The following is a 17,357-nucleotide window of genomic DNA, read 5'->3' as shown; positions in this document are numbered from 1 at the left end:
TTATGATCTTAACCATTTGTGAGTGTTCAGTTTCGTATTGTTAGTACATTTTTTGTGCAGCCAACCTTTAGAACTCTTCGTCTTGCAAAATTAAACCTCTATACCCATTAAACAACTCCAGTTTCCCTCTTCTCCCCAGGTTCTGGCAACCACCATTCATTCTACTTTCTGTCTCTATGACTTTGGCTCCTCTAGATACCTCATTTAAGTGGGATCTTACGGTATTTGTCTTTTTGTGACTGGCTAATTTCAACTGGCATAGTGTTCTCAAGGGTCATCCATGTTGTAGCAAGTGTCAAAATTTCCTTCCTCTTTAAAGCTGAATAATATTCCATTGTATGTATAAACCACATTTTGTTTTTCCGTTCATCCATCGATGGGCACTTGGGTTGCTTCCACTTCTTGGCTATTGTGAGTCATGTTGCTATGAACGTGAGCGTACACATAACCTGTTTGAGACCCTGCTTTCGGTTCTTTCAGGTTTATACCCAGAAGTAGAATTGCTGGATCATATGGTAATTTAAGTTTTTAATTTTTTGAGGAACTGCCATAATATTTTTCATAGTGGCTGCATCATTTTATATTTCCACCAACAGTGCACAAGGGTTCCAATTTCTCCACATCCTCACCAACACTTGTTATTTTGGTTTTTTGATTGCAGCCATTGTAATGGTTGTGAGGTGATATTTTATTGTTTCAGTTTGATTACCCTGCTAATTAGTGATGTTGAACATCTTTTCATATGCTTGTTGGCCATTTGTATATCTTTGGGCAAGTATCTACTCAATTCCTTTGCCCAGTTTTTAATTGTGTTGTTTTTTTGTTGTTGAGTTGTAGGCGTTCTTTATATCAAGGTATTTCTACATATCCATCTTTAGCAGAAAGAAAAGCAACTAGTCAGTTTATAAAAGTCTAACAATCATAATAAAACAAAACTTGTAATTTATTTTTGAAGTAAAATGTTCTCATCATATAGGACAGTAACTTCATAATTCCAGTTTAATAGTTCTTATAATTAGCTGAAGGTTCAGTTATTTATCATTTTTCTTTCAAGATTGCTGTATAGATTGACTACATTCCGTTTATCTCAGTAAACTTCTGCTGGAGGAAATACAAGTAAATTCTCTTCAATGAGTTTGAGTATGGTTTTGAAAGTTGTCAAAATGTCACATCTGTTATTTTAAATCTGGGTTTATTTAGATTTGATGAATGCTAAAATATGTTTTTTGAAAAAAATTTTAGAAACCCACTCTAAATTACATTTGTACATTATTTTGTTATGTATTTCCTCTATATCATAAGTTTGTGTTCTGATTTAAAATATTGGAGAAATCTTGATAATTGTATACAAGTCGGTTCTAGTTTTTATAATTGAGGTTGGCTCTTTGCTTGAGTTTACTTGTAAGAAAGAAGAGCACTGCTTATCACTGTGCTCTATTTGAAGACAAAATCATATCCTTGGTAACTTGGGTTGTACATATCTTTGCGGTCTGGCCTTTTCAAGACCAAGTCTAAAATAATTTCAGAATGAAGTATTTTTTGCAAGGAATCTGAGTGTTTGGTATCAAAAATAATCTACATTTCCCCAGAGAAATATATAAAAACTTTAAGAACACATTTTTGCTTTATTATCCAGGTTTGGGTTTAATTCTTTTATTTTTAATCTTTCCTGATCTTGGGTTAGAGTTACAGAAGTTATAGAATTTAAACTTTACCCTAATCTTAGATGGTTTATCAGTTATTCCTTCTCAGCCTCCACCCCCTCACCCCGCATTTTCTACTTACTATCTTCCTCTTTTAAGTACATAGTCTTTCATATTCGTTGTCTAGCTTCGTTAGTATACTTGAACAATGTTAAAAACTGCATACTTTTATCTTTCCTACCCATCATACTTACCTATCCTGTAAAAGTTGTGTGTTAAGTTCACTGGCCAAAGTTTCTGATAGACCTAATTATTCATTTGCAATTTACTCATGTTACTCGTATTTAGATCAAGTTCTTCATTTTTGTTATGTTTGGGCCTGTGGTATTAATGTCCTAATGAGAAGGACCACAGTAAGAACAGAGGCTGAGTAATAATTGGAGGAGGGTGGATGTACGGGATGGTGCTTTGTTCAGCCTGTTCTGAAGTTGCCAGTAATTGCTATTAACAATATCCCCCAATACCCTACTAAGAAATTTTTATGACAGCTTTGTTGATAAATTTACATTTATTAAGATTAATTCACATGCCATAAAATTCACCTCTTTAAACTACACGTTTCAGTGGTTTTTAGTATAGTCACAAAACTGGGCATCTATCATCATTGTCTAATTCAGAACATTTTTATCACCTCCAAAAGAAACCCCATACCCATTACCAGTCATACTTCGTTTCCCTCTCTCCCCAACACCCTGGAAACCACTTTCTGTCTCTATGGAATTGCCTATTCTGAACATTCCATTTAAAGGAAATCATACATGTGCTTTTTGTGTTTGTCTTCTTTCACTTAGCATAATGTTTTCAAAATTCATCTATTGAGTATGTATTAGTACTTCATTCCATTTTATGCCCAAATGATATTCCATTATTTGAATATACCACATTTTGTTTATTCATTCATGAATTGATGGACATTTGAATTGTTTCCACTTTTTGGCCTTTATGAATAATGCTGCTGTGAACATTTGTGTACTCGTTTTTGTGTAGATAATGTGTTTTCAGTTTTCTTGGGTATACCTACAAGTGGAATTGCAAGGTCATGTGGTAACTATTTTTAGCCTTTTGGAGAATTGCCAAACTGTGTTTCTGTTAAGAATTTAAAACTTAATTCTACAAGCAACCATGTTTGGAAACCTAACTTGACTTTATCTCTGCTTGATTTCTCCTTCTTTTTGAAAAGTGGTAATGATTGTGTTACTGTAGATCCTGTATTACCCTTGATTTTTTTATATCTTAAAAAAATAAATACCTGACACAAAACAAAGAGCATTTTTATGCATTGATAGAAAAAAATAGCACAGTATAGCCTTTAATAGTAATGCCTTATGTGTGTTACTGGACTTGGGAAGGCGCAAAAATATAGCTTGTAAACTTAGTCTGCTTTGCCAGGTAACTTCCAAGCTTTCAGATATATAACAGTTGAGACTTAAATGTGGTGGTCTCTCTGTAGATTGACAATGGAAGGATTAGGGAGAACATCAATAACAATTTACCCTCTCAGTCTAGAATTTGGCCCATGATTTATTTTGTTCAGTGAAATCTAAGTAGACTTGTAATACACAGTTAAAATTTTTTCTGAGTTTTTAATCAGGAACTGCTGGTAATGAGCCGTATGATCTCAAGTATCCTACTCAGGTATAGCACCAAATCTTAGGGAAACAAAAAAGGATTAAAATGCTTTTTAAAAGCAAATAAACAAACAAAAATTGGCAGTATTTGAGTGGACAAATAAGGATATTTTGGTATCTGCTAGAGGCAGCTAATTAAAAATTTCCCTTAAATTTCTCATCTGTTCATAAGTAATATAGTCAGTAATATTGTAATAATTATGTATGGTGTCAGATGAGTACTAGACTTACCAGGGTGATCACTTCATAAGGTTTATATATGTAATCACCCACTCGTGTGTGTACACCTAAAACTAATATAGTATGTGTAATTGAAAATAACACATAATAAAATTAATTTTAAAATCCTCAGTCTGTTAATAAATCTTATACTCATCTCAGTTTTTACATATTTAAAGGCAGGCTCTATGCTAGGTATCATGTAGGGTACTTTACATACATGATTAATGAACATAAATGCATTTTTTTCTGTCTCTACTCCTTGACATACATTAATTATTTATAATTTTTATTTTGTTATGCCCACTAAGTTTCCCCTTTTCCTTCAGTCAAAGGATTTCTTAAATCTTTTTTATTTTTAATTCAAATGACAATGTAATTAGAGGAAAGAATTAAGTTACCTGTGTGACCCTATACTAAAACAACTCTTTCTTTGGCAGTGGGACTAGAAAGTAAGGGCCAGGTTTGGGAGATGTTTACTGAGGTGGACTCACCAGAACTTGAAACTGATTGGATGTGAGAGGAAGCAAGTGGGCAGATAAAAGGGGAAAGTCCAAAACTACTAAGAGGTTTTCAGCCTGAGTGGGTAAGGAGGGCAGAGGTGCCATGAAAATAAAAAGGTACATGGAAGCATTTGAAAAATCGGGTGGATTTATTTTTATCTATTTAGATTTGAATTGATATTGGGGATATTCAGTAAGTTGAATATGGAACTGGAACTGAAGAGAAAAGTCAGGATTAGAAATAGAGATTTGGGGATCTTCAGAAATATAATAGTAAAAGGCATGATAGGGAGGTGAGAAACTTGACAAAATTTGAATGGAGAACAAGTCCAGAGAACACATACATTCAGAGGCTAGGAAGCGGAGAGGAGCCAGAAAGGACTCATTAGCAGGGTGAGAGAAGAATTAAGACAGGTTTTTTAATGCAATCTGAGAAAGGAGTTAACTACTCATCTGTGTTAAAAACTTTATAGGATTTGAGGCTTTTGAGATTTAGATGCATTTTGGAGATTATTGATGACTTCATAAAAGTACTTTCAGAATGAAATTTTCAAGGGGTTCAGGAGTTAATGGTTCACCAGGAACTTGTAAATTTCTCTTTAAAAGTTCTGTCTGTTGACCACAGACAGCTTTGTGGCCTCGGGCCCAACAAGACAATTTATTTCCATGTAGCAGTAAGTATGTATTGTGCTCTCTTTAACTGCAGAGGTGACTCTTCCTGTATATTTGTTTTTGCAAAGATAAATATGAATTCTGCATCCATACTATTAATTTAGGCCTGTTCTTTATTTTATATTTTAGTTGAGCAGTTGATGTAAGTGTGACATAATGTGTTAAAACTGGAACTAAGTATTCTCAATTTTATTGTATGTTTATTATGGAATGAGATTAGCAATTGGAAATACTTAGAGAGTCTGGGTTTGGCAATGGAGACTACAGGTAAAGGGGACTATAAGTGATCATGTTTTCTTAAATCAAGACAAAACCATATGAAGGGGAGCATAATCAGAAGCTATAGTTTTAATATCCAGATTTTGGAATTTTGAGCAATTTACTATAGGGACAATGGGATAAAATATTTAAAGTTGGAATTGACCTGGAAACTGTGGAACCAATGGTTTCATGAGTTAAGTGGTTAGACAGATAAAAGATGCTGAAGAAACAGATGAGAGGTGATGGCTTTGTGAGTAGCAACAACAACAACAAAAAAGATAATCACACTTGGGAACACTTTGCCATTTGCTGTATTAAATACCTTCAATAAAATTAATATATATGACCAAACATTTTTATTGTGCTCTTAATTCAAATGGGATTCTACTTTATTTCTATAATACAGCTTGGGGGTAGAAAGAGGAAAAAATTGGATTTCACCTCCTAACTTATTTTGATCATGAGAAAGCACTGTATTTTCTTTTCCAACCACAGAACAGGAGTCTTTCCTTTAAGAAAAGGAAAGCATTTGCTTGTTGTCTAGGCAGTTGAAAAATTGATTGTAAGCTTGTTGCAAAACTTTTATATTACCTTTTTTTCCTTTTAGTTTTATGCTTCGCCATATTTATTTTTAGATATAAAGTCTGTAGTACAAAGTTTTATTTAAAAACAAATTCTTGAAGTTAAGGTCTATTGCTACTCCCATTCAGGGAGAATTATAAAGCTGCTATGTTGAGGAGATCTCCTTTGCTAGTTGCTGATGGAACTAGGAATTGAACCCCAGCTTCTCTGGCTCAAAGCAGTCCGGTTATGAATTAGTAATGAAGTGTTATAGGGGAGAGAAAATAATTTTTTAAGTATACTGGTTAATTTTGATTTGCATCCAGTTTCTCTGAACTGAACATTACCACCTGAGAAGACCTAAACAGTTTGTTGACTCACTACTATTTGTCACGGTTATGCTGGCACTAGCTAATATTAATAAACAAAGAAGATAGGATCTGCATCTTCGGGGAATTCATGTCTGTCAGGGTTGGTTATGTACATATATGAATAATTATTGTACATTGGGATCTGTCGTAGATTAGAGCTATATATAAAGAGCTGTGGCTAGAGATGAGGAAGCAATTTTAGAGGAAGTGGAAGATGGCAGCGGATGCCCATAGTAGTCTCAGGAAAGGTTTCAGCAAGATGATTTCTGTGTTGAGCTAGAAAAAAGCAAGGAGTTTGCTTGGCAGACTACTAAGCAAATAACTGAAGCATTGAAATCGATATAAACAAAGAATAAAATCATTTTCTTGTCCAAAGACCCATAAGATTGGCGTCCTGTTTTCTTCAAATCATGTCCTTTTAACATCAGCCCTGACTTAGCTTCAAATGAGAACTCATAGCTATGCATTTCTGAAAAAGAACGGCAGACAAGTTAGTCTGTCTTGCAACAACAGGTAAAGCTTGAGCAAAGATAAGAAGATGAATTTTGAAAGGCAGAGTTGCATTTTTTGCAGTTAAAGGTAGATGTTGGCATTTGTATAGTTGAATGACCCTCTCGTTGTTTTAGTTGCTTGTAACATTATTAGAGGCATGCATATTTTTATATAAATATGTTTGTAAAGATTTAAGAACAGTCAGTTAGAGATAGTATATTGTTGGTGGAAATTATACTCTGATTTTACTACTCGCTGCAGTTACTTTGTATTGGGATTATTTTTTTAATATATTTTAGCATAATGTGCAACTTGTATGGTAGGGTTAACTTAATAGTATTAGATTGAGTGGCTTTTGTGACTTGGACAATTAAATGTTTCAGGTATAAAACCAGATGAATTTGTTCATTTAAAGTTATTATTGAGTGCCAACTATGTGCCAAACCCTCTATCTTTTAAAATTTCAGATAAGTTCTTCAGTAATTGCCTTAGAAAATTTTCAGAGCAATGGCAAAAGTAGTACTGTTTTTTGGGTTAGGTATTTTTGTATTTTGCTACAATGTAACTTAAGCTTAAAGCAATTCCATTTTTATTCCACTTAGGTGTGAGAAGTCCTAAGCTCCAATGTTTAATTTATTTATATTCTGTCTTACTCCAAAAAGAATTTGAGTTAGCTTAATTTCCATTTTAGCTCTATTACTTTTTGTGACAATTTTTTTCCTAATTGTCCTGATTTAAAATCTAACAATTAAATTTAATACTTGTCCCTGTCTAAATGTATGAGGTCTGACAAATAAGTTCTCGAAATTGTTGCAATGATGTTGCTAACCTTTTTTGTTATCAGAGGGATTATTCATTATGAATTTGTACCAACTGGGCAAACAGTTAACGAGGTTTACTAATTGGAAGTGCTGAAAAGGCTGCGTGAAAAAGTTAGACGACCTGAACTTTTCGCCAACAATTCATAGCTCTTGCATCACTACAATACACAAGCTCACAGGGCACTGTCTGTGAGGGAGTTTTTAGCCAGTAAACAAATAACTGTTGTAACACCCTCCCTACCACCTGATCTGGTCCCCAATGACTTACTGCTTTACCCAAAGATAAAGAAAATATTGAAAGGAAGAGATTTTGATGACATTTAGGACATCAAGGGTAATATGATGACAGCTCTAATGGCCATCCCAGAAAAAGAGTTCCAAAATTGCTTTGAAGGGTGGACTAGGCACTGACCTCACTGCATAGCTTCCCAAGGGGAGTACTTGGAAGGTGACCGTAGTGATATTCAGTGATGAGGTATGGAGCACTTTTTCTAGTATGAGTTCGTGAACTTAATTGTCTGACTTGTTCTGAATTCTAAGTCTGCTTAGTGACTATGAAGAGAATTAGCTCCACCTCTAAAAAATGTCTAACACAACTTGCTAATAGATAGGATGTTGGGGGCTGGATAAAGGAAAGAATCAAGGGTGATTCCCAGCTTTTAGACTTGAGCAACTGTAGAATAAATGGTGGTGCTATTTGGAGGTTTGTGATGCCCATCAGACACTCCGTGGACAACCCAGGAGACAGCTCTTGGACTGGAGAGATTCAACAAACATTACACAACATATTCTCATTAGCTTTGGTCCTTAGATAAACAATGAAACTATTCTACCCTTTTTAGAACTCAAATCTTGACACACAAAATGGGTAGCTTAAAGAAGATAGTCATGTTGCAAGTGACTTTTGGAGGCCTTTGAGAATCAGTTTGATTTAGGATTAGGGAAATAAAATGTTTGTGGTTTAAGAGGTAAAGAGAAAATACTTTGGAACTTTAAAACAAAGTGAATATTGAACTCAGTTTTTGTTTGCATCAGATATTCTAATATTAGAGACATCTCTACCATTAGTCTGAGAAGGCTCAATAAATTCTTGAATTCACCCATTTTTAGTGTGATTTGCATTACATTAAATATTGGTCTAAAAATCCAATAAAACAGTCATTCCAGTGTCTGCCTTCAGTTTTATAGTCTAGTGGGTGAGACACAATTATGGAAATACTTGTCACAAGTGATAATAGAGCATTGACTGTCAGTGCTTGGGGCTGAGGGACAGTTCAAGAAAGGTTTCACAAAGTAGGACTTTCAGCCAGAGTCCTACTATTAACTCAACAGCAAGAGTAAAAATTATGACACTGGTATATAAAGGGGTGAAGCGTTGCTTGTGGTGGTGGTAATTCTTCCCCCTTCTTCAACCTCCCCCCCACCCCTTACCCCCACTCCAGTTCAAGCCACTGTTTCTCAGTCTAGTTGTGTAGGACACAGCTCCCTGGCCCATGCTGGTATTATGAGCCTTGCGCTCTGACCAACTGGCTGGCTGAGGCAGTCGGTTGCTGGTCGGCTGCTCACCAGCTACTCCTGGCACACAGCAGCCTAGCTCCAGGGAGAGCCATCGTTCACAATCTTAGCTGTAGAGGGCACAGCTCACCGGGCCCATGTGGGAATTGAACCATGCCATCTCAGCTAAGAGCATGGCGCTCCAACAAGTAATTCTATGTGACTGAAGCATCACACTGTAAAAGAGTGTTAAATAAAAAAGCAGCTAGGAAATTGGGCAGGCAGCATTCAAAATATGTTATAATCAAACTAAGGAATTGGTAGGTAGTTTATCTTGGAGGTGGTAGACCCATTGGAGGATTTTTGAGTGTGCAACTAGAAATGATCAGACTTGTTTTCTAGAATAGAAACTCTGAAATAAGAGTGAAATTATTTAAAGAGTTTATTATGTGACTTTTTCAAGACTTTTAAAGGTAGAACTAATTGAAAATGTCTTTCTTAAAGGCTTGTTTGGGTTTTTTTGTTTGCTTAATTTAAAAACCCACACATGATAAAGGGTGTGGTGCAGATAAGGTTATGTAAATACACTATTTAAATATATTTTTGCCCAGTTAGGACAGTAAATGATTCAAAGTACTTTTTTTTTTACTTTAGGATTATATTGAATATATTGAATAATAATTTAATAAAGAATTATTATTGCTTGCGCATAGTTCAGTGCTATTCTCATAGTCTGTCGCATAAGCACTAAGCTTATGAGTAAGATTTCTTAGTATATTATGGCGTGTTGCATAATTTATTTTCTAGTAACAGCTTCACTAGAGACCATGGACATAGTGGTCAGGAAGTTAAAATGAAATTAAATGTGTAGACACTTTCCATTTCATATAGTTAAATGAACTTTGGTGCTACCTCTACTTCAGGCCCCATTTGGACATTAATTTTGATGTGGTATTAGAAGAACAAAACCCTTTTTTGTTTAGGCCAGCATTAAAATTGTATTCTAAGATTAACTTTTTTAACATACAAGTACTTATATGCTCCAGGGCATTATAAATATTAATCTGATAGTAATGTTATACTCACAGAGTTTAGAGATTAGTAGGGGAAGATGTATTCTTTTTATGTATCTATCATAAATAAACAGAAGGAAATGGTGTTTAAAGAGTAAATATAAAATCTAAAAACAATTCAGAAGGGAAAGATTATTTTTGCATGAGGGAGATAAACTCTGAAGGATCTAGGACTTAAAAGATGGATAAGATTTGGAGGTATGTGAAGAAGCAAAGAAAAAGCATGCACAAAAACAGAAAATTTTGAAGTAAAATCTTGAAAGCACCTTTTCATAGTCTGTGTTTTACCAATTATATACTGCCGTTGTCAAGTGCTACCAGATCCATACAGTGTTGTATTATACTGATGTTTTAAGAAATAGGAAAGAGATTTAGGAAAGAGTATTGGTTTTCCTATTTACTATACCTTCCAGTTTATCCAGAGTCTAATCTCCAAACCTTTTAGTTCTTTTATTTAAGATCTTTTTGTTTATAGCTGGTGCATTTATTGCTCTCACTTGCTACTGATCTCCTCCCGTCCTTTTTTTCTTTTTGGGGGGTAGGCGGGGGTACTTGATAATAACATTTTCCTTTCTTCATCCCTAATTTTTCCACCACCTCCAAAGAAAAATTTCTAATCATTTTTTCAAAATTATTTGATGCTGTCAACCTGTATGTAAAATACAGACGGACCTAAGAATTGTTGACAATCAACTTCTAGTCCTCCATGCAATTGATTACTCCTTCTTTTGAACCTATACTGTGTACTAGTATTAGGCTGGTGCAAAAGTAACTGCGGTTTTTGCAATTATTTTTAACCTTTTAAACCGCAATTACTTTTGCACCAACCCAATAGTTCTGAAAGTGTGTTTTTCAGACAGCAACAACAGTATCACCTGGGAACTTATTTAAAAATACAAATTCTCAGGCTGTATCCCAGACCTACTGAATCAGAAACTCTGAAGGTGGGCCCTGCAATCTGTTTTAAGAAGCCCTTCAGGCAAACAAATTGGCCCAGAATTTGTGAGTCCCTTTGATCTCTGATGTAGGAAAGGTTTTAAAGAAACAAAGAAATCTGTAGTAGCAAATAACATTTTTTAAAGCATTTCGGTGATTTACTCAGTAATAATAGCTAACATTTACCAAGCCCATTTTTTGTGCCAGGGTGTTTGCTGACTGTAGGTATTATATTACAGAAAGTGAGACACAGATTAAATATGTTCAGTGTTGTACAGCCAGAAAGTGGCAAATCTAATTAATTCGAGCAGGTAACTAATATAAAGGTGACTTTTTTTGTTGCTAGAAGCTACATCCCTACTTGAGGAATTTTTTTATTTTTAATTTTGAAAAAAAAAGTACAAAGTTTTTGTTTAATGGACTACGTTTGTTTTATTTACACTACATCAGAGGTTAGTATTTGATGGGTATCAAGATTTCTAAGTACACTATTTATGTAGACTTATTTTAATAGAACATTCTTCATTGAAAACTTGAATGTAGCATTCTATTCTGTGCTAGGCTTTAAGAAAACTGGATATATAAAAATTCATACTCAAATTAGATACTTATATGTACACAAAAGTGTTCTTAAGGTTCATTATCTGAGAAATGAAAAGTCATTTCACATAAAAATTTTCTTTTGCACATTTCTCAATTAACATTATTTGTCATGTGGAAAAAAAAATGCTTGGAGAGATTGCAGCAGGTATTCCATGAGTGCATTCACATTTTATAATTAAATTATTTATTCTTCCCTTTCCTTTGTAGTAATATATGCATATATTTTTTTAGTGACAGTTATCTAATTTACATTACTTTTTCTCCTGTGTTTCTGCAACTGTTTAGATTGATATCCTTCTATAAGTTACATTCACATACAATATTTTGTAATGTGTTAAGATAATAAAAATATCTGAAAATGAAACTCTTTGAGCAGAGAAAATATAAAAATTCTGATTAAATATGCGATATGTATAGTGTGTATCAAAGTAACTGGAAGGATCTTTGTTAATAGGGAGTAGTTAAATCATGAACCATTTTTACTACCCTCTACTGTTCTTAACATTTAATTTTTTAAATAGGATATGCATTCATCCCGTGTTTCCTTGAAAGTAAGACCTACCTGGACCATCAGCTCTGATGCGTCTTCTGGATCAAAAATTAATACAAGACCCACTCTTATTTTAATATCATGTAAGACCGGGTATAATATAATACCGGGTCTTATATTAATTTTTGCTCCCGGGTCTTATATTAATTTTTGCTCCCAAAGACTCATTAGAGCTGATGGTCCGGGTAGGTCTTATTTTCAGGGAAACACGGTATAATTCAAAGTATGAGAAGACGTATTGGTAATGTTTCCTTCCCATCCATATCTTACAGCTACCCATTTCTCTTCCCCACAGACAACCTTTGTTAATAGTTTCTCTTCAGAGATGTTTTATGCATATGTACAAGCAAATACAAATATATTTTTATTCTTTTTAACACTAATAGTAGTATATTATATACACTATTGTGTTCCCTGCTTTTTTTACACTTAATATGTGTTTTTGAGATATTTCCATATCACTATAAAAAGCTTCCTCATTGGCTTTCAACTATATTATATTGTATGAATAAAACAAGTCTATTTAGATAGTAATATACTTTTTTGATTGTTTGCAGTCTTTTGTTCTTTAGAAACAATACTGCAATAAATAACTTTTTGTGCATACATCATTTCATGTGTGTCATTTATCTAGAGGACAGATTTGTGGAATTACAATTCCTGAGTTAAGGGATTGTGTTTATTTATAATTGCCAGATTATCCTCTTTAGGGGTTATGCTAAAATGTTCTTTCTACCAGCATTTAATGAAGTTCAGGTTTTCCCATACCCTCACCAACAGCCCATTTACTTTTTTTTTTTTTAATTAAAGTTTTTTGGGGTGACACTTGTTAGTAAAGTTATATAGATTTCAGGTGTACAATTCTGTAATATATCATCTATATATCACATTGTGCTCATAACCCAGAGTCAGTTCTCTTTCCATCACCATATATTTGAGCCCATTTACTTTTAAATACGTTTTCCCCCAATACACTTTGAGAACTCTATTACTACAGGAAATAGCATCATAAATGTGGGGAATTGTACTGTGGCATTGTGCCAATGCATAACAAGGTTATAGTAAGTCTTTTCATCTTAAAAAAAAAAAGTGTGTATTCCTGTTTTAGGTCTCTTGTTTTAAGATTGTGATGATAAAGTTTATTAGTTTTTTCAAAGAAAACCAAAAAGCTCACCATTCTATATTTGTCTATTTGTAAGATTATTTCAAGTGTTGTGTGTTAAAGTATATCACAATAAGAATAAGTTAAGACTACTGAATTATAGTTCTATCTGTGATTTTAAAAAATATAGACATAATATTTTTAGTTGCTTAAACATCAGTATCAAAAGTAGCAAAAATAAATTGGTGAAAAAGTTCAATGTTGCCAGACTTCTTTTTCATTTGGTTTGTATTTGATTTGTTGAATTGTAAAATCATAATGCCTTCAATATGTCTTTAAGCCTGGAAGAAAGTAAGCTACTTTGAAATTAAATTTCAGCAGTGTAGTTGAGTAGTGAATTTAAACAATTCACAATGCTGACTTTCAGTGCTTCTGAAAGCAGGAAGTGTATTACTGACATGCAGAAATATTCCAGCCCAGGGAACATCCTTACTGCCATATGTGGTAAGAATTTGTCACTAACTCATAAACCACTTCTGTGATGCAGTGAATAAGCAGAATTGGCCTTTGTTGGACATTTCCAATTGAATATGTGAAAGAACTTTGTTTTGCAGTGTCTTACAAATAATTATTAGCTTATGCTTTGGAAGGAACCTGACACATCATGGGTGCTCAAGGTATAAGAGAAACAATGAAGAAAATTGTCCATGATCTTTTAGTATGATTTTAAAACTTGGTTTTTAGGACCCTTAGTTAAAACACAAAAATTACTTGAGTAAGTTAAGGACGGAGTTAAATATTCTGTCTCAGCTTACTAATGATTTCTCTAAATAAAATTTATTGTAGTTTCCTCTTTCACTGCTATTTGGAATATTAATCTTATGTTTGCACTTATGCTAACAAACAAATCATCCTTGGGGTTAATTATTAAGGGGTAGAGAGATATTGTGTGAGCTTAGAAAAGAGGAAAATGAGTTATGAGGAATTGAGGTTAAGAAAATTCAATGAAGGGCTACTTGTGAATCATTGAAATCTTGAAATGTTAATGTTTTTCTAAACTTTAATTTGCCTTTTTTTTTTTTTTTGTATTTTAAGCGATTAAGAAGATTGTCTACCAAATATAGAACAGAAAAGATTTATCCCACAGCCACTGGAGAAAAGGAAGAAAATGTTAAAAAGAACAGATATAAGGACATACTGCCATGTAAGTTTGAAATGCCCCTAATGGAAATGGAAATACTAATAAGCAGTTTGTAGCCTAAACTAGCTTTAGTCTTTCTAATGAGTTTGATAAGTAAGTAGTAGTTAACATCTTTTTCAAGGCATACTACAAGATAATAATTTGTAATTGTGCTTTTTGTCTTTCCTTCTGATAGTTTTTGTATTTTTTATTAATTTTTCTGGAAGCATCACAATTACTCTGATACTAACTTACTTTTAAATACCAAAAAATCCAAGTAAGAATATCTCTGTGGATTCCTTGTTCAAAAAGTTATTACAGTAAAATAACATAGACAGATAATTCAGTAAATATAATTGAATAAATTTTGTAAAATGCTAAAAACTGTCTATTCACAGTAAGAACCGTAAGATGATTCATGCCTACATGCCTGTTCTCAACAGTCTAAATATCTATCTCTGAGAGTATGAGTTACACTGATAACATTATATTCTAATAATATTGTAATTATATTCTTAAATAGCATACTTTTCTAGCAAAATGCCTTAACTCTAAAATCATGCATACCTAAGTGTGTCCCAATTTTATAAAATAAAAACTTGACATCATAACTGCTGTCTCTGAAAGCTGCCGGTACTCTTTCTTTCACTTCAAGTATCTTGAAATATCTACATTCTATGACACCATTCCCTTAATTCTCATTCATTCTTAAAGCTTGTTCTCTCTAAAATATCTTTGATAAAGTCCCCAGGGACTTTTTAATTAATTGCCAGATTTAGTAGTCTTTTTATTTCCGGGCTTATTCTTTTCTGTTAACTATTTTGATGCCATTGACCAGTCCCTATTTCTGAAATTTTCTTCCATGATATCCCTCTCTCAGATCACCTCTTATCTTCTTCCCTTTCTTTCTCACTGTCTTCTTTGCATCAACTTAAGCCTTCGTCTTTCTGTTGTTGTTCAACTTTATTTTCAGCTGTGGGATCTGTGGGTGGTTGGTTTTAGCAGAATTACTAAGTGGCAATATAGCATAATGGTGAAAAGTTCTGAGTCTGGAATTTCCAATCCTGGTTCTACAACTTGTTATCTATATGACTTTGGACTCATCTTTTCTGTACCTTGATTTCCTCATCTGTAAAATGGAGATTAAAATAACACTTTCTAGGATTACTTTGAGCATTAGATAAGTTAATACATGTAAAATGCTTAGAATTGTACCTGGTATGTAATAACCACTCTAAGCTTTTGGAAGATACACTCCACTTTCCTTCCAGTCCACCTCAGAATAGTGAATGGTCTGAGTTTTTTGGGGGGCAGTGTTTATTAAGCAAGGTCATCTTGAGGTACTCTTACTGTGCTCTGGAATTAATGCAGGTATTCTTAAAGAGACCGTTTCTCCACCTATTTTTACCATCTGGGGAAATGAATCTTAAATAGCTCCAGGGTTCTGTTTTCATATGTTGCGTTTCATTCATTCATTTTACAAAATACTTTGATCATATGCTATGTGCTGGGGATATAGAACAAAGTGGCAAAAAATCCTGCCCTTTGAGAGCTTATATAATCAAAGTGCCTGACAATGAATGCAAATAACATATATGGTCTGCCATATGGTGATTAGTGCTATATTGAAAATAATATAGTAGGAATGAGGTATATAGACAAAGCTGAGAATAGAAGGGGGAAGAAGCTTTATAATTTTAAATAGAGATAAAGGGGGAAGATCAGTGGTGTGCTTTTAAACTGGCCCTCAGAAAAATAAAAGCCCTGATTTTGCATTGTTTGCCAATTTCTGTAGTAAATAGATCATTTGCCATAATCACAACAAAACTCTGAGGTAGACACTATTATATGCCACTTCGCAGATGAGAAACTTAGACAGAGAGAGGTTAAATAGCTTGTCATACAGCTAATAGAGTAGATGAGAATTTAAACCCTGGCAGTTTAGATCCAGAACATTGGTTCTCAAGTAGGGTGATTTTGCCCCAGACGGGACATTTAGCGCCATCTGGAGACATTTTGGTTGTCACAACTCTGACGTGGAGTGGGCAGGTGCTGCTGGCATCTGGTGGGTAGAGACCGGGATGCTCTTGCATCTTACAATACAGAGGCTACAGCCTTACCACAGTAAAGAATTATCCAAAGCCAAAATGTCAGGAGTGCTGAGGTTGAGAAACCTTGTCCTAGACAGAGCCTGAGCTCTTCATCACTGTGCTGTAAAGAGTGGCGTGCCTTTTTTCCTTTAAATTACATAAGGTTTGACATGTCAGTTTCCAAAGAATTTCTGGTCACTTTATTTTAGAAAATGATGTTCAAAGTAATTGTACTTAGAGATGCATGTTTACTTACTGTCAGAAGAATAATGTTAAGTCATCAATTTCCTTTGCATGTTTAGCATGTCCAGTGTTTTTAGATACAGTATTTTTTAAATAGCTTTATTGAGATGTAATTTACATGGCATAAAATTTACCCATTTTAAGTGTACAATTCAGTGATTTTTAGTAAATTTAGAGTTGTGTAACCATCAACACAATACAGTTTAGAACATGTCCATCACCCCAAAAAGATCATCCCTGCCAGTTTGCAATCTTCAGCCCCAGGTAACTACTACTCTGCTTTATGTCTCTATATAGATTTTCTGGAAATTTCATATAAACGTAATCATACAATATGTAGTCTTTTGTGTCTGGCTTTTTTCACTTAGCGTGTTTTTCGATTGATCCATGTTGTAGCATCTATCAGTAGCTCATTCCTTTCTGTTGTTCAGTAGTGTTCCATTGTATGGTTATTTTACATTTTCTTTACTAGTTGGCGTGCACTCTGAATAATGCTGTTATAAACATTTCCATGGGCGTCCAGATGGCTCAGTTGCTTAGAGCGTGAGCTCTGAACAACAGGATTGCCAGTTCAGTTCCCACATGGGCCAGTGAGCTGCGCCCTCCACAACTAGATTGAAGACAACAAGCTACCACTGAGCTTCCAGAGGGGCAGCCAGATGGCTCAGTTGGTTAGAGTGCAGGCTCTCAACAACAAGGTTCCCATTTCAATTCCCTCATGGGATGGTGGGCTGCGCCTCCTGCAACTAAAGATTGAAAACGGCGACTGGATTTGTAGCTGAGCTGTGTCCTCCACAACTAGACTGAAGGACGACTTGGAGCTGACAGGCCCTGGAGAAACACACTGTTCGAATA

General features: G+C 34.3%; 1 protein-coding gene across 2 annotated transcripts in view; it reads left to right on the top strand.

Annotated features, from left to right (window-relative positions):
• The window catches only part of PTPN12 (protein tyrosine phosphatase non-receptor type 12), a 75,861-nt gene that overhangs the window by 16,014 nt on the left and 42,490 nt on the right, over positions 1 to 17,357 (top strand). For both annotated transcript variants that reach the window (XM_019744561.3, XM_074340635.2), the window contains one exon: positions 14,085 to 14,193. In XM_019744561.3, coding sequence (XP_019600120.3) covers positions 14,085 to 14,193 — 109 coding nt within the window. Of the gene's footprint in view, positions 1 to 14,084; positions 14,194 to 17,357 lie in introns of those variants that run through there.

Source organism: Rhinolophus sinicus, chromosome 4 (assembly GCF_057876585.1).
Source record: "Rhinolophus sinicus isolate RSI-liver-muscle chromosome 4, RSI-T2T, whole genome shotgun sequence".
NCBI lineage: Eukaryota > Metazoa > Chordata > Mammalia > Chiroptera > Rhinolophidae > Rhinolophus > Rhinolophus sinicus.
The sequence above is the reverse complement of the archived record's forward strand: the minus strand, read 5'-3'. Positions and strand labels throughout refer to the sequence as shown.